At 39.9% G+C, this 23036-nt stretch overlaps 1 protein-coding gene across 1 annotated transcript in view; it reads left to right on the top strand.

Annotated features, from left to right (window-relative positions):
• The window catches only part of RORA (RAR related orphan receptor A), an 85340-nt gene extending 62657 nt beyond the window's left edge, over positions 1–22683 (top strand). Inside the window, exons 3-11 of the mRNA XM_044980170.1 lie at positions 5001–5142; positions 6865–7260; positions 11015–11136; positions 15644–15776; positions 16442–16549; positions 18089–18199; positions 19083–19195; positions 19747–19907; positions 20220–22683. Coding sequence (XP_044836105.1) covers positions 5001–5142; positions 6865–7260; positions 11015–11136; positions 15644–15776; positions 16442–16549; positions 18089–18199; positions 19083–19195; positions 19747–19907; positions 20220–20376 — 1443 coding nt within the window. The 3' untranslated portion in view covers positions 20377–22683. The remainder of the gene's footprint in view (positions 1–5000; positions 5143–6864; positions 7261–11014; positions 11137–15643; positions 15777–16441; positions 16550–18088; positions 18200–19082; positions 19196–19746; positions 19908–20219) is intronic.
• Positions 22684–23036: the final 353 nt, after the last annotated feature.

The raw sequence follows: 23036 nt of genomic DNA, 5'->3' as shown, positions 1-23036 counted from the left end.
AGAGACTTTAGGATGAGATCCTGGCATCATTTGAAATTGATAGGAGTTTTATATTGACTTCAGCAAAGCCAGCATTTCATCTTTGGTGCAAACAATGTAGTACCAGCAAACCCTGAACCAAATTGTGCTCTCAGAGACACCACTGTGAGCTTTTAGGATCAGGATTTGTCACTTATTTTGTATCTTTGTGCAATGCCTTGCACAATGGGGCTTATAGAGGGGTCAGTCACCAGCTAGAGCACCCCCTCATGACCAAGCATGGTGCAGCAGCCACTTTGACCTTGGAGCCCCTTGTTGACAGCCCCTTCCAAGACTGTGGTTGTTTGACCCTTCTCACAACTCAGCCCTCCAGCCAGGTCACTTATAGTTCACACCCTTTCTAGCGAAGTGGAGAGTCCAGCAAACAGAGTCTAATGGCTTGAGACTGGGTCTTCAGCCTCACCCTGGGCTCAATAGTCCTTTCTCCCTTGAGTCAGGAGGGCTTTTACATCTCTTTACCTGCAGGCAGGTATGGGAACCCAGGCCCTCTTTCTCCTCTCCTCTGGGTTCCAGCCAGAGACCCTGTAGTAAGCAGCTAAGGTCTGCTTCCTCAGACTCACTGCTCTTCCCCTGGTTCTGACTCCTTGCACCATTTCCTGCCAGTTTGTAACTGATACAGACCCCTCAGGCTCACTGCCAGCCTTCTGCTTGGTCTGCAGGCTCTTATCCCAACTGTTGATAATCCACCAGTGAGGTTCCACTCTGTCTCTTGACCATGCAGTGGCTGTGACAGAATGGAGTTTATACCCTCCATCACAGGACCTAACTTGGCTATGGTGTTTAGGCGCCACAACATAAATGATAGTAACAGTAATTCTGAGAGCATATGGCTTCTGGCTGGCTCCATCAGAATTGCAACTGTATATTCTATTTTTCCCCCACATCTCTGCTTTCTCTGCAGGAAAATCATGACTACCACAGTGCCTTTGACAAGACAGTGCAGATTGTACAAGAGCAATGTATATCGTTGTGTTGTGTTTTCAAAGAAAATTCCAAATAACTGTAATTGCTTGTAATAGCTCTTTGATGTTAGGGTTTTCACACATACATTTGTAATAATGTGAGTCCAGAAGGATTAAAGAGTTCTAGATAATTGGCAAAAATACGTAATTAAGACCTTGGTCATCTAAACAAAAAACAAAACCTCACTCAGTTCAAATTTGGCTCTTTTTGTTTTGCTTGTTTTTTTTTTGTTGTTGTTTGTTTGTCCATCATTAATTACAACCAAAACCCCTGATCGGAACATTCCTGAGCTCTGGGGAAGTTTGGATCTATTTCTGAAAGCTGTAACTTGGGCTTTGCTGTACTTTAAATGCTGTTGTTGTTTTCAGCAGACACACCTAGTGTAGCACAGTTGATCTTTAAAAGCATTACACTGCATTCATCAGGTGTAAACAGAAAATGCTTTTAAAGGTCCCAGTTGTAGATGGCATGGTTCTTTAGGCAGTGCTGCACTGTTGAAATCTAGTTGCAAGCTGTAACTTAGTTGATAAATTGTACACAAAAATGTACTGGGCAGATATGTCTCTAGAACAAATCTAGAAAGAGCAAAAAGCCTAGTAGTTTCTCAGTTACAATATTGAAAAATAACCCTCTGCTTGAAACCGATCCTCAGTAGCCATCTACAGACCTTCCCTATATAAAAAGGCTAACTGGCAATGTAGCCACCCACAACAAATTGTCTGCTTGCCCAAATTAAGGATTTACCCAAAAGAAAGCTATCATTCTTCCAGTTGCATGCAGGGCCAGATTAGCCCATCACTGGGCCCTAGGAAAACACAGTTGTGGGTCTCTCTAGTGGACAGCTAAACTAGATGCTCCAGCAGTAGGAATGCATTTGTATTAACCCCATCCTGACCAGCACAGCTGCGCTAGTGATCTGTTAACACAAGCACATGGGGCTCCTGCAGCAGGGATGTTGCTTAGTTAACTCTCTCCTATCCAGATCAATTTGTGACTGGCTTCTGCTGCACAGACACTCCCCTATTTAACTCCTTCGGGTCCGCCCCATCCCACCCTGGACTCTCTGCTGCCCCTCTACAGTTCCTCCTGAGCGAGGAGCCCTGGTGCAGGAGCTGGCCCCCCACAAAGTGACAAGGAGGAGAAATGCTGGCTGCCCCACTTCCAACTCATGTTTGGCCTGGCCACCCATTTGCCATGACGGAGGGGTGGTCGGGCCAAATTTCAGTGAGTGGTATTTCGACCTGGCTGATGAGATCACTGCACCATTCAGTTTGGACCCTGCTCCCTACTAATTTGGGCCCCAGGCATGTGCCTAGTTTGTTCATGTGTTAATTCGGCCATGGTTGAATGGCCACTCTTGTTGAGCTATTGATCAAGTTGCCTTGCAGGATCCCAGTAGCTGGCAGTAGGAGATGAAGACATAGCACAGTTCATGTACCAGGATAAACATTAATGGACCTATGAGAATGGGCAGTATGGGGAACTGGCTGGTTTAGTGGTCTGATAATGGGAGATGGGGAACCTTTCATCTCTGTCACCTGTAAAGTTGATATCCAGCCCAGGGAGTCCTAGTTTTCTAGTGGGTATCTACCTGTACCCTTACTAGGAGTGTTAGTAAAAATGCCAATGAGCATGGAAACTCAGCTATCTTCTTTGTCACTCCAGTGAGAGTTCAGTCATGTTGTCAGGATGGTATTTGGAAACTTGCACTGTCAGGGCCCTGGGCTTCAACTATCCTTCAGATAATGAAAGGGCTTCAGAGCAGTTTCCAGTAACATCGGTCCAGCACTATTCATTACAACTGTATGAATAACTGATTTTTTGGTTTCCTGTCAGTTCTGAAAATTCACAAAAAAACCCCAACTTTGGGTCAACCAAAAACCAAAATTGTTCAGAATTTTCTGTGAATTGGAAATTATAAAAAAAAAATGTCTTCAGGTCAAAAAAATATTCTTCTGGTCAAACTTCTGTTTAGTTTCCAGGTATCTTTAAACCATATATATAGATAAAAGGAACAGAAATGAAGGGCAGGGACTGCTCTCTGCCCAACCCCATTCCCACATGAGTGCCTCACCAGTGGGCTGTTCTGAGGTGAGTCTCTCTTTCATTCTCTCCTATTGAAGCAGTTCCACTTTGTAAAAATACTTAAATGTTGTTTGGGCCGAGAGACAGAGAGTGAAAATGACTCCATAGCCTAGTGGTTAAGGCACCTGGGAGAGGGACACCTAGGTTCCAGTCCCTGCTCCAATAAATGTTTAATTATGTTATATAAATCACATTGTAAATTTAATCTGAAAAATCAAAACACTTCATTTTGGAAATATTAAAATGAACTGTTATAACATTCCCCACACTCCAAAAAACAATTTTTTGACTGAAACAATTCACCAAAATTGACACAAATTTGTAAAATGTTTTGGCCAGCTAAATCTGCCCCCCCCCCCCAAAACAACAAAAAGGTTTTGGCTGGAAAATGTCATCCATCTCTACTGTTCACAAACACTAAATTCACTTAAAGCTCAGTCTTGAAGAAGCAACAAAGAGAGGCATGACTGATTAGAAACAGTACTACAATACTACAGGGCTGAGGGAAGGAACCTTCAGCTCCCACATTTTTTTTTTCAGTATGAGGGATCTGCAGATATAAGGGGAATAGTTGATGTAGGACTCTGTCCTCACCTCTCCATAGGTTTGGTTCATGTGATTTTGCATTGTGCATTGACTTAGGGTCATGTTCTTGTCTGCAAGAGATCGACTGGGAAGTTGCTTCCTTGTTGTGCAGAATTTCTCCATTCTGTTTGTCTCACTTGCTTAGACACCAGGTGCATGTGCCAAGGCACTTTAAGATTTGGGCTTCAAATAAATAAAACATTGGTCAAGATCCAACAATAATTAAAGGGTGCCTAGCCTTTCTGAGGAATTATTTTCTCTGCAACACTGTTCATTAGTCCATTATGTGGTAACGTGAAACTAAAATACTGAGTTAGCATATCTGAAGTGCCTCTTTATGGTGATGGCACCACCTCAGAACCCTTGTGAAGTAGGTATTACACACTCCCATGCATGCACATTTATGAGTGGGGAGTCTGAGACAGAGAGATGAAGTGAACTGGCCAGGATCTCAAGGTGATCCACTGACAGAGTGGGGAATTGAACCAAAGAGCCCTGATAACCAGGACTACGTTGTAACCACTTCCCAGCCTCTCACTGTTTTTAACATTTTCTTGCGGATGTGACCCTGGTGACCGTCCGTTACAGAGAGTTCAGGAGAACAGGAAACACCTCACTGAGTGAGAGAACTTACTTTAGCAACAAACTAGAAAATCCACCTCTTTCCCCTCCCCATAATGAATTGATCACATTCCTGACTCAGGGAAGCTCTGACCATCTACCTCCATTTTTTCCCCTGCATTAGACACACACACTTGCCCATGCATACATACGCACTCGGCCACACACACACACCCCTATGATACACATCAAGGTCTGTCATCCTCCCATCCAAAAAGGACAGAATGGGATGTCAAAACAAGGGCTTAATCTGCCAGGGAGGTAGCTGTAGGATGCTGCATTGCACTCCTTGTCCCTATGGACTGATGTGCTGTCCCTGCTGAGCCAGGAAAAACAGAGAATGGCACCTAGGTTTTTTCCATGGCAGTGAAAAACACCTCTGCTAGGACACTGGCTGGCCAGGAAATCTGATCTTGAAACGCTTTCTCTTAATCAAAAAGGATTGTTACATTTGTGTTACAAAAGTATATTAGAGTATCTCTGAAAATAAAGAAGAAATGTGTACATGCTTCCTGCCTCAGATTATTTTTTCATTTAAAGTTTTTTTTTTTAAAGATTTTTTTTTCTCAGGGAAAAAAAGTTAGCTCTTTAATTTAATGAATGGGCTTCTCCTAAACGCAATTTTCTATGAAGTGTGAATACCATTCAGAATCTTGCGTATGTTGTCCTATGAATCCAGTGACTTGTATTTTGCAATTCTATCGCAGGGCTTTTTCAGGAGGAGTCAGCAAAGCAATGCCACGTACTCCTGTCCTCGTCAGAAGAACTGTTTGATTGACCGAACTAGTAGAAACCGCTGCCAACACTGTCGACTGCAGAAATGCCTTGCTGTGGGGATGTCTCGAGATGGTGAGCGCTGCTAGTCCAGGGTTGGCATGTGTAAAATAATATTTAGTATGATGCCTGCTCAAACAAATCCTAATGTAGGACTTTAAAATTACTGAATGCTATGTTTATATCGGAGAATACCCAGTGCCTTTTATATACTGTATTCTGTAATGAAAATCTGTCAGTGCTATCAGAGAGCTAAACAGTTACTTGATTTTTTTTCTCCTCATTTGCTATAGTTGCTTGTCCCTGGTCACCCCATGAAGATGCCATTTTTAGTCTAACTGTCCTAATATTTGCTCTGTGTGTTTATTACACCCAGATTCTTACTGTTCCAAGTAAGAGTCTAATCATTAGATCAGTGTAGACCTGAATTATTTACAATTCACGAATGAGTCAAATATTTGGATATGTACAGTCTGTGAGAATGGAAGAGTAAAGTTGTAGAATGAAAATACTTAAAATATTTTTTTCTTAGCAAAGAGACAGAGAAACCTTATAACTTCCTTTAAACATGACGGTCTATGTCTTCCTAAGACAAAATGTTAAGTGCTCTCCATACTAAACCCACCATGCATGACAACTTGTATGCAATAAAATGGACAGGCAATATTTCATGTAACACATTTTAAGGACATTACAGAATACAAGACCAGATTCGCAACTGATTTAAATGAGTGCACCTCCATTGATTTCATTGGAGCTGCAGCCACATTGACCAGCTGAGGATCTGGCTCAGTCTTTTCTCAGTTAATATTGTCAGCAATGTCCCACATCCATAATCCCAAATTTCTGAAAACAATGCGCTGCTCTGTGCACATAATAAATGGGACCCTACTCCCTTTGACTTACTTTTCATGTGGAATTAAATGCCTGACTGTTGTTTAAAATCTCTAATGGTTGGTCTCATAAGTGGCTAAGTTTCTTGGAGTTGTTTGGCCTGCTACAGAAACACACATGCTGATAGTCTTCTTCCCAAAAACATGAAGCCTTTATAACTGTGATAGGTCCCAGAAAATGTATAGCATGTTCTTAGGAACTGCTGTCATATGCAAAACTAATGATGCCAAGCCAACACAAGTCTTTTGCTTCTGATGTGCAAGTTCACAAGTCACGAATATATCTTTTCATGCAGCATACTTATCTTGTGGATTTATTTACTATAAATCATTGAGTAAATGTCTTTGTTTATCACACTGACAAACTTGGAACACTAATAAATGTCTGTTGTCATAAGCTGGCTCTATAGTTTTTCCATGCGCCTCAGTCCTGATTTCTAAAAAACTCGCTATTTGAGCCTCTTCTGGACAGAGCCCACCAGTGTATACCTAATTATATGTTGGCTACACTTATATGTGTATATGCAATAGGAATTGTGCTATTGGTGTCATACCACCAAATGTCATTTTTAATTGTCATCCAACAGGTAACTCTGACATCTGTGGAGGTGAACCTGGAATGAATATGATCTATTATCTGTATAGTTGGAGAGCTAATGAACTACCAAAATAACAATAAAAGCAAATGGTTAAATTAAATGTTTTATTAAAACTGCCATTTAAAGAATATAAGATGTAGCAGGAAGTGTGGTAGTTAAGTTGTGAGTTTCCTGTACATACCTGGAGATATTTGCACAGATCTAGGTTTTTGTAATGTGGTCATAACTGGTATCTAAGTGCTTAGGATGGTTATGGTGCAGTGGTGATGTACTGAAATAAAGTGTGTTTTGTGTATATATTTCAGCTGTAAAGTTTGGTCGAATGTCAAAAAAACAGAGGGACAGTTTGTATGCAGAGGTGCAGAAACATCGAATGCAGCAGCAACAGCGAGATCACCAACAGCAACCTGGAGAGGCAGAACCACTGACACCAACATACAGTATCACCACCAATGGGCTAACAGAGCTACATGATGACCTCAGTAATTACATTGATGGGCATACCCCTGAAGGTAGCAAAGCAGACTCTGCAGTTAGCAGCTTCTACTTAGACATACAACCTTCTCCAGATCAGTCGGGTCTTGATATTAATGGAATCAAACCAGAACCAATATGTGACTACACACCAGCATCGGGCTTCTTCCCTTATTGTTCTTTTACAAATGGGGAGACCTCGCCAACTGTGTCCATGGCAGAATTAGGTAATAAGAGAGAAAAGTTTCCATTGTAATTGCTTTAATAATACCCTTTGGATTCAGAGTAACACATTTAGCCTTCTGTGAGTGCTGCTCTAAAATTACACACAGCCTTGCTGTTTTGGTAAAGCTGTAAGAAGTGTTCCATGAAGCGCTCAGCACCCTGAACTTCAGCTGGCAGTTGATGGCACTCAGCACCATACAGAATCAGACCAGCAAATCCCACTGGCTCCTTGCTGGTGGGATTTGTGTGGTTTCTCCTGGTTTAGAATCCTGTTGGAGGTGGGGTGAACCACGAATGCTGGCAGTTAGTTAAAATCATATTTAGAACTGTGCAAATAATATTCCTTGAGTCATTTATTTGATGAAGAACAGCATCATTTTTTTTAATTATCAGACTAATATTTTCCCCATCTCTACTCTGTTTTCCAGCATAAAATGAATAGGCCTGATTCTCTACTATTTTGGAGGCATTTGCACCTGTGACATATGGGTCCAGAATACTATTCTAATTTGATGGCTTTTTATACCCAGTTTACTCAGGTGACTCCAGTATGAAGTAGAGGAGAATCTGGTCCCAAATTCATTAGGGAATGAATACTAGGAAGTTCTGTTAATTTCCCTAGGGCCCTTATAATGACAGCTTTACTTAGCATGTTCTGCCCTACATTTTTCTCCCTGAATGTCTTCTTGAGTACTGAACTCCACAAAAGTACTTTAGTGACTTGTGTTAGGAAGGGCTCTGTAAGGTGGTTTGCCAGCATTGTGGTTTTTAAATCCCAGTTTGCTTAACTGAGAAACCAGAGGTTTTAAAATACCTGTTTTGTTTATTTCTGTAACGTTCATGCTAAATACTCATTTACAACATCACTAAAAATAAAACAATCTATTTGGAAAATATCATATTCTTTGACAAATCAGCATAACACAAGTTTGATTTTTCTTAATAGGGACATCTTGCATGAAAACAGGTTTTTTGTTACTCCTGTTTGAAGTCCTCCTCTTCTGCTTGTGGAATCCAGTTCTCTGCAGTGCAGTTTGTTGTGACATTACAACCAGAGGATTATGTCCCTGTTTCAGTTCAAATAATTTTAGTCTTAGATAAGTAAAAACGGGAAGAAGAAATCTGAAAATAAAGACTATGCCAGCAGCTTTGTCTCAGTCAAATGGTTTTGTGTGTGTGTTTTCATGGGTGATTATTAAAGGATAACCCGACAAAGGCAAGGGGATTGAAGGCTAGCTCATCCTAAGTGAGATGCTGAGTTTGGAGCCTGGCTTAAAGTAGTGATTTATTACGTTATTTATCTTTTAAACTGGTTTGTAATATGGTTTGGCTGGCCAACATGGACAGGGCGAAACACTGTAATAACCATATTTAAGTATTTTCCAGTCTAGGGTACCTGTTCAGGAAAGTATGTAAGCATGTGATTAAATACTTTCCTGAACTAAGGCCTAGATTTGTGCTTAGCCCCTCTGTCAAATCTAGCCCAGTGTACCTTGCAAATACATCCCCCTCCCCGAGCTGTCAGATGTTGTGACTAGGTTCTAATGTTGTTTTAAGGGTATATATTATGAAATTGTTGCCGGAGCATATGAAAGCTCTGGTGGCAACTACTTTATACCCTATGTTGTGTAATTTAGATGGTGCAGATGATCAACTTTTATTGAAGGTTGTAATTTAAACCTTTATTGAATTTTCTTGCTCTTGAGAAAGGGCTTCAATTAGTCCATTTAGCATGATGTGAAACAACCTGTTCTGTGGTGTGAGTTTATTATTTAAAGAATTTTTCAAACAAAGAAACACATCTTTCACAGAAAAGCTGACTCAAGGGCCTTAAAAGGGGAGTTCTGGATGACCATTCAGATCATTTTAGGGCCAGAGGTTCATGGTGGTTTAGCCAGAGAAAGCACTGATTGCAGAACTGTGCAAGTAGGGGGACCAGGATTTTTCTCTCTGATAGATCTGTTTCTATGTGCTTAAATAGGGATGGGCAGGGAGGTAGGTTGCAAGTCTACGGGCAAATTTTTTCGGCCTCTGCCTTTGAAAAACCTCCTCCCAAATATGTATAAATCAGTTATTGATAAGCCATTCAGATGTGTTTTAACAAAGCATATTGGCAAAAGAAGGATGGCCTCTAGAATGAATATATTGTATGTAAACCTCTTTCACGTTGAAATGGCTACACTACTAATTTAAAACTAAGGAAAATTTGAGATGTCATTTGTATAATTTTTTATCTTGGTTCCCTAAAAAGTGTATTCTCTACTAAGATTTCTTTTTAAAAAATCATGGCTAGAGAAAAGAAACTTGCCAAGGAGGCAGCCTCTATGTTACAGTGTCCCAGCTGATATCTCACAGGATGGGTCCTCTATACCTTACATTCCTTTTTAAAGGAAACATTTCTCTTATTTCAGATGTTCATGGATTTAGTTCTGGAGAAAGATGCCAGTTTGACAGCCCTGGTGAGAAATGCTGTTTATTCATGAAGCAGCTTACAGCACCAGCAAGGCTGTTATCATCCCACCTCCACGAATGTGCCTCCACCCTAAACTGATGGGCCCATTGACTCCTGGGCCACTCTTCTGTGGCTCCTAGTAATGAGTTTAGTTTTTTGCCCAGTTCCCCTGGCAGGTTTCCATCTCAGTAAAAATACCAAGACCACCAGCTAGTACAGTACGTTGCATCGAGAGCAAGGTGAAACTGTGAATTTGCTGATCACAAAGCTTTCACAAGTTTCCACAGAGCTTTACCTTTACATAGTTTCAGATGGGGTTTCCTCCCTTAAAACCTATTTGGCAATCATTGCTCCTGGAGAGAGGAACTGCTTCTCTCAAATCACAATATGCCTACTTCAGCCCAGGTTCACCCAGACATCTTAACTAAGATTTAAGTTGGTAATGAACTAATAACAGAGCAAATCTACCAGTTTTTGTTCATTATTGAAAATTTCCTATAGCTGCACTTGTGAACCAGTAACATACGTAAATGGGTGTACACTGCCCTCTACTGGATGGTCTCCAACCACTGTGGGAACACTCTCAGAGCAATTAGGTATGTATACACTGCAGGAGTATTTTAATTTAATTTAAATCAGGGGTGATTTAATCTAGCTAGTTTGGATACCAATAGCAGTTTAAACCACAGCAGCCACGTACTCAGGTGGCTAGCCCACACTAAAGTCCATGCTGCTATTGGTGTCTGGACTAACTAGATTAAAGCTAGCTTGGGTATATCTACATGTGCTGCAATCACACCTCCAGATGCAGTATAAATAGCCCCTTTCAGTATGTCTATGCTGCAGCGGGGAGCATGCTTCCAAGCCCAGGTAGACAGCCTCGCACTAGCTATGCTTGACCTAGCGCACTAAAAATAGAAGTGTGGATGTTGCAGCAAGGGCTGGGGCTCAGGGTGATCACCTGTGTCCCAAGTCTGCCCAAGGCCCTGGGTCCAAGCTCAGGTGGCTAGCCTGAGCTGCTTCCCTGCCACAACATCCACACTGCTCCCAGCTCCAGTATAGACATACCCTTAGGGACCAGGATTTTTTTTCTTTACTTGTATCTTTTTGCAAACGTCATAAAGTATTTTTCAAAAGGACAATCCAAGGAGCTATTGGAAATATCAGAAAATAGATTACGGTTCTTTTCATAATAACTAAAGTTTCTAATTGTAATTTCTGCAGTTCACGCTTCTGCTGGACAGAAATCACACAGGGATAGCTTTGCTCTTTTAATGCATGCCACTTCTTGCTCTCCCTTTTAGAACATCTTGCACAGAATATTTCAAAGTCACATATGGAAACTTGCCAGTACTTGAGAGAAGAGCTACAGCAGATAACATGGCAGACTTTTCTGCAGGAAGAAATTGAGAACTACCAGAACAAGGTATAATAAAATGCCAAAATAAAATACCGTATTTAGGCCTTCTCATGTTTTTTAAATCTGTTAATCTTATAACATTCTGGTAACTGCTAAATTCAGCTTTTTCAATTTTTTTTTATTTCCAGTAGGAAATTTTGGTTGGTTTGTATGCAGGAGAGAAGTATGTACCCTGCACCTTTAACTTGTCACTAGTAATAAACTGGAATGAAAAGTCGCAAGTGGGTAGTGATTTCTCTGGATCTCGCATGTGGGGTTTTTATAGGTGTGGCACATACTCCTGGTTACCTGTGCTTAAAGAACAAGGGTTAGGAAGACAGAGCCAGTGAGTGCCACTCCTAAATGGTAAAATGAGTCTCTGGATTAGTGAAATGAGTGCTCCCTACAGCTAGGTCCTGTTTACATTTCTGTTGCTTAATTGGTGGTGTACCCAGGCACCAAAAATCCTTAAGATTAAATAAAAACTAGAAGGGCCAGACTCAGATACCCCAGGTTCTTGTCACCCATGTCATACTGCTGAACATGTATATGAGGACACGTGGGCTGTGTTGTCTTCCTTATGTTGACATCAAGCTGTATCAATAAATGGCCTAGTATCTTAATGCTGTATTTCAAATCCCAAGTGCTCAAACATCATGAGTCAGGTCCCAAAAAATCATGAATTTCATTTAAAAACCATAAGATTTGGGTCTTGGTATTTTTCTTCTGGTTTTTGAATGTTTCATTTTCATGTATTCAAGCTTTTCTCCACAACGTGGAGGGGTGGAAACTTTTTCTTTTTTTAAATGAGATCTGAGAGTTTCTTAGAATGGCCTGACTCCAGGAGCTAGTGCTTTAAGAAATGTATCAAGTATCATGAGACTACTGTTAAAATCTTGAAAGTTGGCAATACGGTTAATAAAGCTGAGGTTCGGATAAAAGGTTAGCTGGTCAGGCTCAATCAATAGCCTACATGCAAACTGATGTGCAATTTGATATTACCCTTGGGTCCATTTCAACATTGCTGCTTTCCTGGATTTTCTTTTAGTGTATGTGTTTTGGAGTATTTGTGCATTTTATCTGAATTTTTTTAAATGTATTTTTTGTTTGTGCATTTGGTCCCTGCTTTGTGTAAGGGGAGATGTACAGTTGTGCTGCCCTGGGAGAAACCTTGGGAAGAAACTGGCTATCAGCCAACTGGAATGAGGGCAGTCTAGTCTAGTTGTTAGAGAAGGCGGCAGGCCTATTGTTTGGGGTCAGAACTGTAGTCAGTAGACAGGGTCAAGCTGGAGCCAGTAGTCAGAAGCCAGAGCCAAAGGTCAAATCAGAGGGCAAGAACTTGAGCAGGAACTGGAGTCTCAGCAAGACTAGGTGCAAGACAGGAGCAGCAGGAACCATGTAACACAGGAGCAGGCACAGTTGTGGGCATGAGCATTGCGAAGCCAGCGAGGAGCTGCTGCTGCTGGCTTAGAAGCCAGTCTCAACAGTCAATCAGGTTGCGTGGCTAATCAAGCAGCCTGCTGCAGGCCAGCTGTACTGATGAGGGGGCTCAAGATTAGCTCTGCTGCAGGCCCTCATTCCTGACACTGGCTTTCTGAGTCATACTTCCATTCCTGCTCCTTGCACTTGGGGACAAACCCCGTCTCTGCCTGCATGGTGGGTGCACAGACTGCACAAACCCTGTACAGCTCCATGTGGAGAGGGAGTCATGGCCATCCTCCTGCCCCTTTGAGAGGGATGTGAGCTCCCATGGACGCAGGGAGGGAGCAGTACCTGCACTTCCATGAGCTTAGGGGACAATCATTCTACTTCTAGGCCTAACCAGTAGTATAATACTCATAGACTGTGCAGCCAGAAGACACCATCATGATCACCTAGTCTGACCTCCTGCAAGCTCCTGAAGTCTCCTCCCGTAAGTTAGATTCTTCATTCTTCTGAGCATCCTGTAGTCCTTCTCTGCATCTGTTCCAGTTTGAATTCATCTTTCTTAAACATGGGAGACCAGAACTGGACTTAGTATTCTAGATGAGGTCTCACTAGTGCCTTGTATAATGGTAATAACAGTTCTCTATCTCTACTGGAAATACCTTGCCTGATGCATCCTAGGATCGCATTAGCCTTTTTCATAATCACATCTGATAAACATCCTGTGATAGACTTGCTGTATTGGTCATTCTCCTCCTCTGTTGCTTCCAGCTGATACATCCTTAGCTTACAGCAAAAATTGTTGTTGTTAGTCCCTAAGTAAATGACCTTGCACTTCACACTATTAAATTTCATCCCATTTCTATTACTTCTGTTTTCTAGGTCACCCAAATCTTCTTGTATGATATTCTGATCCTCCTCCATATTGGCAATACCTCCCAACTTTGTGTCATCTGCAAATTTTATTAGCTCATTTCTGCTTTTTTTGCCAAGATCATTAATGAAAATGTTAAATACTATCAGTCCCAAGACCAATCCCTGAGGAACTCCACTAGTAACCTCTTTCTAGCCTGACAGTTCATCTTTCAGCACGACCCATTGTAGTCTCCCGTTTAATCAGTTCCTTACCCACCTTTTGATTCTTTTATTAATCTCCATCTTCTCCAGTTTAATAATTTCACATGTGGAACTGCATCAAATGCTTTACTGAAATCCAGGTAGATTCGATCTATTGCATTTCCTTTGTCTCGTAAATCAGTTATCTTCTTAAAGAAAGAGATCAGATTGATCTGGCACAATCTACCTTTTGTAAACCCATGTTGTATTTTATCCCAATTACTATTTACCTATCTGTCCTTAACTACTCTCTCTTTCAAAATTTGTTCCAAGACCTTGTATATAATTGAGGTCAAACTAACTGGCCTGTAGTTTCCCAGATCACATTTTTTTTTCCTTTCTCAAATATAGGTACTGTATTTTCAATTCTCCAGTCATAGGGTATTGCTCCCAAATTTACAGACTGATTAAAATTCCTTGCTATTTGGCTTGCAATTTCATGTGCCAGTTCCTTTAATATTCTTAGATGGATATTATCTGGGCTACCCAATATGGTCCCATTAAGCTGTTTGAGTTTGCCTGCCATCTCACATGTGGTAGATTCTACTTCCAAATCCTTGTTCCCATTAGCCACCCTGCCACTGCCCCCAAGCTCCTCCATTACCCATATTAAAAACTAAGGTAAAGCATTAATTTAGGTGTTGGGCCAAATCTAAATTCTTTAATCTTTACCCCATCCTCAGTGCTTAGTGGTCCCACTTTTTCCCCCTTGTTTTCTTTTTATTCATATGGCTAAAGAAACGTTTACTCTTGGTAAAGGACTCAACCCTTCTGCCAGCTCAGCTGCACTGGCCAGAGTTTTGGGAAGTGCCGCAGAGACTCTGCCCACCATTTGATGGGTGTGGGGAGGATTACCCAATGCTCTGCACTTCCAACCACAGTGCAAGGAGGCTGCACCAGGGAATGGAATGTGCAAGTGTCTTATTCCTGTTTTCATTCCTTCATGACAATATAGGGCCATGCTGTAATCTGGCCTCTAAATTGCACTGGCTGCTTAATATGTAATGCAGAGGGTTAATTGTTATTTAATTGAAGCAGCAAAGAATCCTGTGGCACCTTATAGACTAACAGACGTTTTGCAGCATGAGCTTTCGTGGGTGAATACCCACTTCTTCGGATGCCAGTTATTTAATTGTTATATAAGAGAGTGCATTTCAATTTGGAGATTAAAATCCTAGAACTGGGTGTAAGGATTCCTGGTTTCTGTTTACAGTTTTGCCTTTGAGTCACTCTGCAACTGTGGGCAAGTCACTTAATTTCACAGTGCCTTGGTGTACCTGTACAGTGGGTAGCACAATGCTGTCCTCCTCAAAGGGGTTTTATGATGCGTAATTAGTGTTTGTGTTTCCATAGCACCTTCCATCTGAATGTCACAAAGCACTTACTAGTGAAACAGTTCTTGGGAAGTACTATTAAACCCACTTCTGTTTAGATAAATATTTCTTGTATTCTCTGCAGAATGTTTATCATATTAAAAAGTCCCAGTTTTTACATTACATAGGTAGTTTCATTCTAAATTATTGAGATGCTTGTGGTGCAAATGACTGGTTACCAATACCATAAATAATATGTGATTATATATATTTTAAGATCCCCTTGTTATTTGATTTAAATTCAGTAGGAAACAGAGTACTTGGTAAGAAGTATGGAATTGCTTTTGAGAGCTTAGTTTTGTCTGTTGGGTCCAGTTCTGCCTTCTATTGCTTGCATACAAATCCAGTGTAAATCACTGGAAGCAGTACCCAGGCATCTGCGGGGAGAATTTGTCTCTTGAGACAAGAAGTCCCAGCCTAGATCTCACGGCCAACAGTAAATGAGTGCTGCACGTATACATATGCCTCTAAGAGGCTCGTTTACCCTCTCCACCTCCTAAATTATGCTAATGAACGCTGGCGAGGTTTGGGGGCTCTGCTTTGCTTTTCAACTTCGTTTTCCTTTATGAAAAGGAGCTTACACAAGCTTGAATAGTGATTTATCCCTTTCTCTTCAACAGCAGAGGGAGGTAATGTGGCAGTTATGTGCAGTCAAAATAACAGAAGCTATACAGTATGTCGTGGAGTTTGCCAAACGCATTGATGGCTTTATGGAACTGTGTCAAAATGATCAAATCGTGCTTTTAAAAGCAGGTATGTTGGTGAATTCTGAGGCCTGCTTCTAACTAGCTTTTAACCTAGGGAAATGCTATGTAAGTAAAATGATTGAAGCCAGTTTTGACTTCAGCTATTTCCTTGTGTTTCTTTCAGTACAACCTAACAAGGTTTATAGCTCTTTCCTTGGATACATGTGTTCATCTTCGACGTTCTGGGTGGAAGTTTGTGTATGTATCTGTATGAAGCTTCCATTAGAAACAGTGGAAGTATTGAGTGGGTACAAATGACTGGGCCGAGCACATAAAATAGATTTCTGATTTGTTTTGATAACAGTGAATAGCTCTTTTCCAGGTCAAAGTTCAGACTTTGTTATAGGGAAGATATTATAGAAATGACATGGTTTACAAATAAATGGAGAAGTTCTTATATTTTCACCAGTGTAAATCCAATTTAATTGCCTTGACTTCAGTGGAGGTACACTGGATTTATTCTGATATAAGTAACTTTAGAGTTTTCTTTTAATGCTCATGGTAAATCAAACCATTCTCAGTTATAACTGAAGAAACACTACAGTACTGGACCTATATTGAATGCAGTCTATATTACATTTTAAAATCCCTTTTTTAAAAGTTCTTCCATTTTGCTCTTTGTAACTGAAATCCCTATCAAAATAATCAAATCTGTGTATTGTTTGCATTTAGGATCTTTAGAGGTTGTGTTTATCAGAATGTGCCGTGCCTTTGACTCCCAAAACAACACAGTATACTTTGACGGCAAGTACGCTAGCCCAGATGTTTTCAAGTCACTAGGTAAGAAAATCTCAAGTACTCTGTATAAAAACAAGCAGAAAAGAGGTTAGAAACTGAAATCCGAACATATACAAAAAATAGACTGGGACTTAAACAGTGTGTTAGGTATACAAAGGGAAAAGTTTAAAGGTAACTCAAAATCTACATAGTCTTGGATTGCTTATTATGTAAGGCACTATGTATGGGTCCACGTCTTAAAGTTGGCTGACTAAATTTGGGACCAGTTGAGTTCAATGGAAATTGAAATCATGTAACAGAATGCAGAATTGGGCCCTTGGTCTTCAGGTCAGGCACCCAGATTACCTGTTTTAAACAGATCACTACTAATTTGAATATGCGTCCAGTTTAGGCACCCAGATTTGATAACTGGAGTAATATTTGCTACATTCTAACTATACAGAAAAGAAGGTTCTTGGGTGAATTTGGACACCACAATGTTATCCTTCCAAAGCTGCTGGTCTTCTTTTTAATCTTTCAAGAACATATATACACAAAGATGAAAATAACATTGCTGGGAGATTATTGGCAGTAGATCACTTGAATAAAAAGTGCATTTTTTTTCAATTTCCCAGTAATTTGCCATTTCGACCTTTTGTGTATATTTTTGCAAATTTTATCTGGAAGATACTATTAAGTTTGTATATGCGATGTAAACTGGCTAAGATAACATAGAGTGCTGGAGGATAATATGGCAGTGAAGAACTGGCAGTATCATTTTACAGATATTCTGCACCTGTTTAAAACACCCAAAGGTACAAAGTATGGACATGAACAGTTCAGATAGTAATATTGTATGTGGGCTTCTAGCTGGACTCCACTGAAATATACTTTCAACCTTAACCTTTTAAATTTGTTCTCCTTGATCGCCAAAAAACTCTAAATCAGGTTCATGTCCGCTAGGTCCCCAACTCATTATATCCATGCTTTTTTCCCATACTGCTGTCCCACCCTATTTCCCCCCAGGTCTCCTCTCTCTTCCTTCCTCCTTTTTTGTGCCTCACCGTCTGGCAGTACCCAGCAGCTGGAGTCAGATGGAGGTCATTTTATTTTTATGAACATATATAGTACAGTTGCTCTTGATACACTTTAAAACAGCTCCTTATGCATTTTCCTGCACCCCCGCCCAAAAATACCAAAGGCACTTCCTTCATCAATGAAACAAAACCAATTTTAAATTTTTAGGCCAAGTCATTTGGAGATCAAGTCAGCCCCAAAATTTTTAGATATTTGGAAAGTGTAGTGGTAGTTCACGTCTATGAAATGACTTTATGATCTTTTTACCAAATTTACCAGAAAAAGATACAAAACTTCAGGAAGATTGAGGGAAGCTGGAGGTGTATAAAAATGGCCCATAATAGGCTACTAGCTTCAACTTTATGATACAACTACCACCAATCCATACTTCTTTAAAGAGAGGAGCCTTGGTCTTGTAGGTATTTCACATCCATTAGCCTCCTCCCTCAGAATAAAATAACTGTCCCATCACTTTGAAGCAGTCTCATCAGAAATCCTGAATGATACGTACCTTCCTTTTGGCAGGTTGTGAAGACTTCATTAGTTTTGTGTTTGAATTTGGAAAGAGCTTATGTTCTATGCACCTGACAGAAGATGAGATTGCTTTGTTTTCTGCATTTGTTTTAATGTCTGCAGGTAAGATGTAAAATATCACTCTACATTCTTTTATTATGGAATATGCCTTAGTGATTCTTTTATTATGGAGTATGCCTTAATGATAATCTGGTAGGCAACCCGTAAGCATGTAATGTCATCACCTTCTTGTATGCCCCTTCCCTAATCATTTCCTACTCTGGATTTTACTTTAACAAATATATTTAAAGGTGGGTGCTAGGGTAATTTTGCTCAAATGATTCATCCTAATATATGCCCATATTTTGTTGCCCTTAGTCTGTGTTGAGTAGTACATGTCTCTGTGAGTAGTCCCATTGAACTAATGGATCTCCTCGAGGAGCAAGGTATTACCATGTGAATAAGGGTGGCAGATGTCCCCTGATTTGCAGAATGGTAGCTACATTATCATGCCATTTGGCCGCTCAAGAGTATTTAGTGTTGTGTTTTCTTAGTGCAAGAACCACAGAATTGTTTGGTTCTGCCACCTTGGTGATGTCAGATGTAATGCTCCTTGTTTGCCAAGAAGTGCACAGGAATGATTTCTTTTAAATATGTTTTTTCTTAAAACTATTTGTTTCTATTGTTTTCTATGTGTCAAAAAGAAAACCTTGCAACAAAGATCCTTTGGTTAGTCATTCATTACATAATCTAGTCGTCTCCCAGATGAAAATATTGCTAGCTTAATTTTGTATATTCTGTAATACAGTCTTATTAGCATGTGACACATTAACGAATATGGTTCAAGCTGCTGAGATCCTCTTATACTTCCTGTATAAAACTCCATTGGAATGGAAGGGAGGTTGGCAACAGGAAAGATGAATGTAGCATAGGCTCTAAAAACATTTCTTTGCATATTGTGATGCCAGTGTGCAATACCAGAAATATTCACTTCCTTTACATTTAGATCGTTCATGGCTTCAGGAGAAGGTAAAAATCGAAAAACTCCAACAGAAGATTCAGCTAGCACTTCAGCACGTCCTGCAGAAGAATCACCGAGAAGATGGAATTCTAACAAAGGTGAGCACCAAAAACTGTGCCTTTGCCTTATCCTCTGAACATGAAAGCATTCCACACTGGTAACAGCAGCATAATTACTGTCTGACTAACAGCTCTCATCGGTCCTTTGCATCCCTCTCCTTTTCTAGACTTGCTTGTTCAAAATCCAGCCTGCCTAGTTTCAACCACTTCCTAACAGAACCCAGAAGGGGAAAGAAAAGGTTGAGGTAGAGGGCAGAGAGAACTAGAGGGGTTCGAGAAATGTAATTTTAACTTTGAGCTTCATGAAAAGCCATCAAGTGTCTCCTCTCTTTATACCTTCCCTCTCTGATCCCCCAACTACCCCAGTGAATGTTTCTGCCACACAGGTTACTATTTCAGCCCTACTACAGAAATGGAATTAGGCCCCCCAAAATCCCTGCTGTTTAATGATTTCCTCTCTTTGAATCAAACAAGCAAGTGCATCTTTAAGCTGCTAAAATTCATCTTTAAGAAAAACAATCAAGGTAAACTAGAAGTGGTTGATCCTGTTTTGTGTATGACTGTATTTTTCTTGTGTTTTTTTTTTCCAGTTAATATGCAAAGTGTCTACTTTAAGAGCACTGTGTGGACGACATACAGAAAAACTTATGGCATTTAAAGCAATATACCCAGACATTGTGCGACTTCATTTTCCTCCATTGTACAAGGAGTTATTCACTTCAGAATTTGAGCCAGCAATGCAAATTGATGGGTAAATATATCACCTAAGCACTTCTAGAATGTCTGAAGTACAAACATTAAAAATAAAGAAAAAAAGAAAACCAAGACACTTTATATGGCCCTGCACAGACCTAGGGAGCCAACACACTGCACATCTTTTGGCGGTCGGGGTCAGGCAAAGGATGGGAAACAATGAAACAAAGTTGAACTTGTTTTTCTCATGCATATGATTTCCATTATGCCTACAAATATGGACCCTTTTTCTGTCTCGACTTCTCAATCTTTGACCTCTGTTTACACAGAATGAGGGTACTAAACTCAGAAGGTTTCTTTTTCCTTGTAGTTCACTGCCCACAGACTTTCAACAGAACAATCAATTTGTTGATCACAGCAGAGTCCAGCGACTGGTGTGTACTGCAGAGGTTTCAGCATCAGTTTGCACAACTTGCTCATTGTTTCATGAAGGACGAATTTTTTCATCTACCATTGATTGCCAGTAGGCAGAATGGCACGAAAAGGGTCCATAGCAATAGCAACAATAGCATTATAATATATTACAGGGTAAATGGGCATGAAGACTATATATAGCAAAAGAGATATTGTTTATATATTGTTTTAATTAATATAAAAAGTAGTTACTGGTATAGCTTTTCTTGTTGAATTGATAAGGCACTTTCATTTTGCACCTTTTTCTTTAAATTAAATGCTAGCGTGTTCATTGTCGTGTTGCATGTGCACCAGAAATTCAAGTTTAACTGAAAAGGTTTGGAAGGTACTGATACATTGGAAGGTATTTATGCTGCTGTTTTCAACATTACTTTTCAAGAGAGGCTGGTCACATCCTGAAAAGATTACATTGATTTTTAGAGTCTGAAAATGATGAAAATTTTCTAAAATCAAATTTAGCTTTTCAGCTGCTTTTTAAAGGGTGCTTTTATTTTTATACACAACCCAAAAGTTTCAAATCTGGGTGTTTAAAATTGCACGTCTCAATCCATATTTAGACTCTGAAATTAAAAACCCTGATTTTCAAAAGTGCCAAGCACCCACAGCCAAAAATTTGCTGAGCATCTGCAGTCAATCACAGCTGCAAGTGTGAAGCACCCTTGAAAATCGGGCCATTAATTGTGGTGTATAAATATGGGTATGGATGCCCAGCTCTATGAACCCATGTTTGAAAATGTTGACCAGAGTGTAATATACACACAAAACAATTTGTGTGTGTTATATATACACTGTTACATACTTTTAAACTCCACATGGTAAACAATGCACTTAAAGCAAAAGCCTAGTCCCATTGATGTCACTGAGAATTTTGTTACTGACTTCAGCAGGCTGTTTTCCAAGATCCAGTTTTATCCAGCACAGCACAACAGAGAAGTCCTTTGCTTTTAGAGCACATATGTATGGCTCTAGAAACAGCTAGGTTTATTTGGAAAGAAGCACTCTCTAAGGCTTATCAAATAAGCGCAAACTGATAAAATAAAGGCACAATACTTTTGATAGAAAGCAGGCATTTTATATTCTATATAAAGCCTGGAACTCATGAGAGTGGACTATAGAATGAGCAGTAAGATGATAAACCTATGTTGTGTAATTCCAAAAATGATTGTGATCCATGCATTATACTAATGAGGGGCCAAAGTTTGCAGTCTTTACTTATGCAAATTACCATTCTCTTTACAAGGAGTTTTGCCTGAAAATGGATGGCAGAATTTTGTCCCAAAGGAGGAGAAAAGTCAGATTTTAAAATATTAAACTAATTCTGAATGAGAGAGCCATATTAAACAACATTAAGGATAAGTTATCTAGCTTGGACGAGAAGGGAGCCCTCCCCATATTTATTTGGAAGAGTAGTTTTAGGATTGCAACCTGATCTTCCAGCTCAGTTGAACCAGAATGTTAATCCAGGAATTCTTCTTTGGCTAACTCTGCCCTCGGTTAGCCAGTGGAAAGCCCATTTCTGCCTCAGTGTCATTCCTATGGTACTTCTGAGATTAGATGACGCATGACCGGAGTGTAGACCATTTCTGTTTTATATGGGAAGCCAGAGGTAAAATATCATAATATATCCACTGAATATCACTTTAATGAGTCATTTTGGACTAAATTTAACCACTTATTATAAAGCAAAATGTACAATCTGTTCAAAATTCAGTTTTCTTTCTTTATTAATGCAATCCCTAAATGTTTAGTCCCCGGTTGTCTACGCCCATGTTAGAAGTGTTATGCAGCTGTGGCTTGCCTGAAATGGAATTTAACAGTCACTGCAAAGCTGGAACCACCCCCTTTGAATTGGAAGCAACTGGGGTGTTGAATTGGGGCTACCTGGGAGCAAAGTGAAACTTTGCATTTTCCCATATAGACAGTTTCTTAAAGTTATTGTTAACATATTGGAGTAGCACCTCAGGGCTTTCACCGTATTCTGCTAGGCACTGTACAAAGATATAATAAAGGGCAGCTCATGCCCCAAAGACCTTATGAGGTGCTCCAAAATATGAATAACTTTATTTTCTAAGGTTGGTGTGAGTATAAGATCACGTTGTAATTGTTTTACACTACCCATCCAGTCCCAGCTCCTTTTCCTATGATCACTTTTTTTTTCTTTTTAGTGTAGGAAGGAGATAGGGAGAGTGATTTAAATAAAAGATTTTGGTGTGTGACTAATCTGTGTGGTAAAGTGTGCGCGTAATATATAATACCTAAATAACTTCCCAGGTAAACCTACTTAATCCTTTTTTTTTCTTTAAAACCGAAATGGCAGTAATGATATATTTACCTGGACAAATTGGAGCCTCTGCACTTTAACAATTAATGGCAGTCATTTCAACACATTGTGTTAAAGGGACACTGCCAACTTGAATGTTAATCAAATGAATTTTTTTGTCTTTGAAATTCATTTTAATAGAGTACATTTTAAAATAGCATTGCCTGTTGTTGTTTTATTAAAATCCATAAGGTTTTATGCTTCTCTGTTCATTGAGGTTAATAAGGGCCTTTTCAGCAAAGTATCAGAGGGGTAGCTGTGTTAGTCTGGATCTGTAAAAGCAGCAAAGAGTCCTGTGGCACATTATAGACTAACAGACGTGTTGGAGCATGAGCTTTCATGGGTGAATACCCACTTAGTCAGATACATGTAGTGGAAATTTCCAGAGGCAGG

Source organism: Mauremys mutica, chromosome 11 (assembly GCF_020497125.1).
Source record: "Mauremys mutica isolate MM-2020 ecotype Southern chromosome 11, ASM2049712v1, whole genome shotgun sequence".
NCBI lineage: Eukaryota > Metazoa > Chordata > Testudines > Geoemydidae > Mauremys > Mauremys mutica.
Note: the sequence above shows the minus strand (reverse complement) of the source record. Positions and strands in the feature narration are given on the sequence as shown.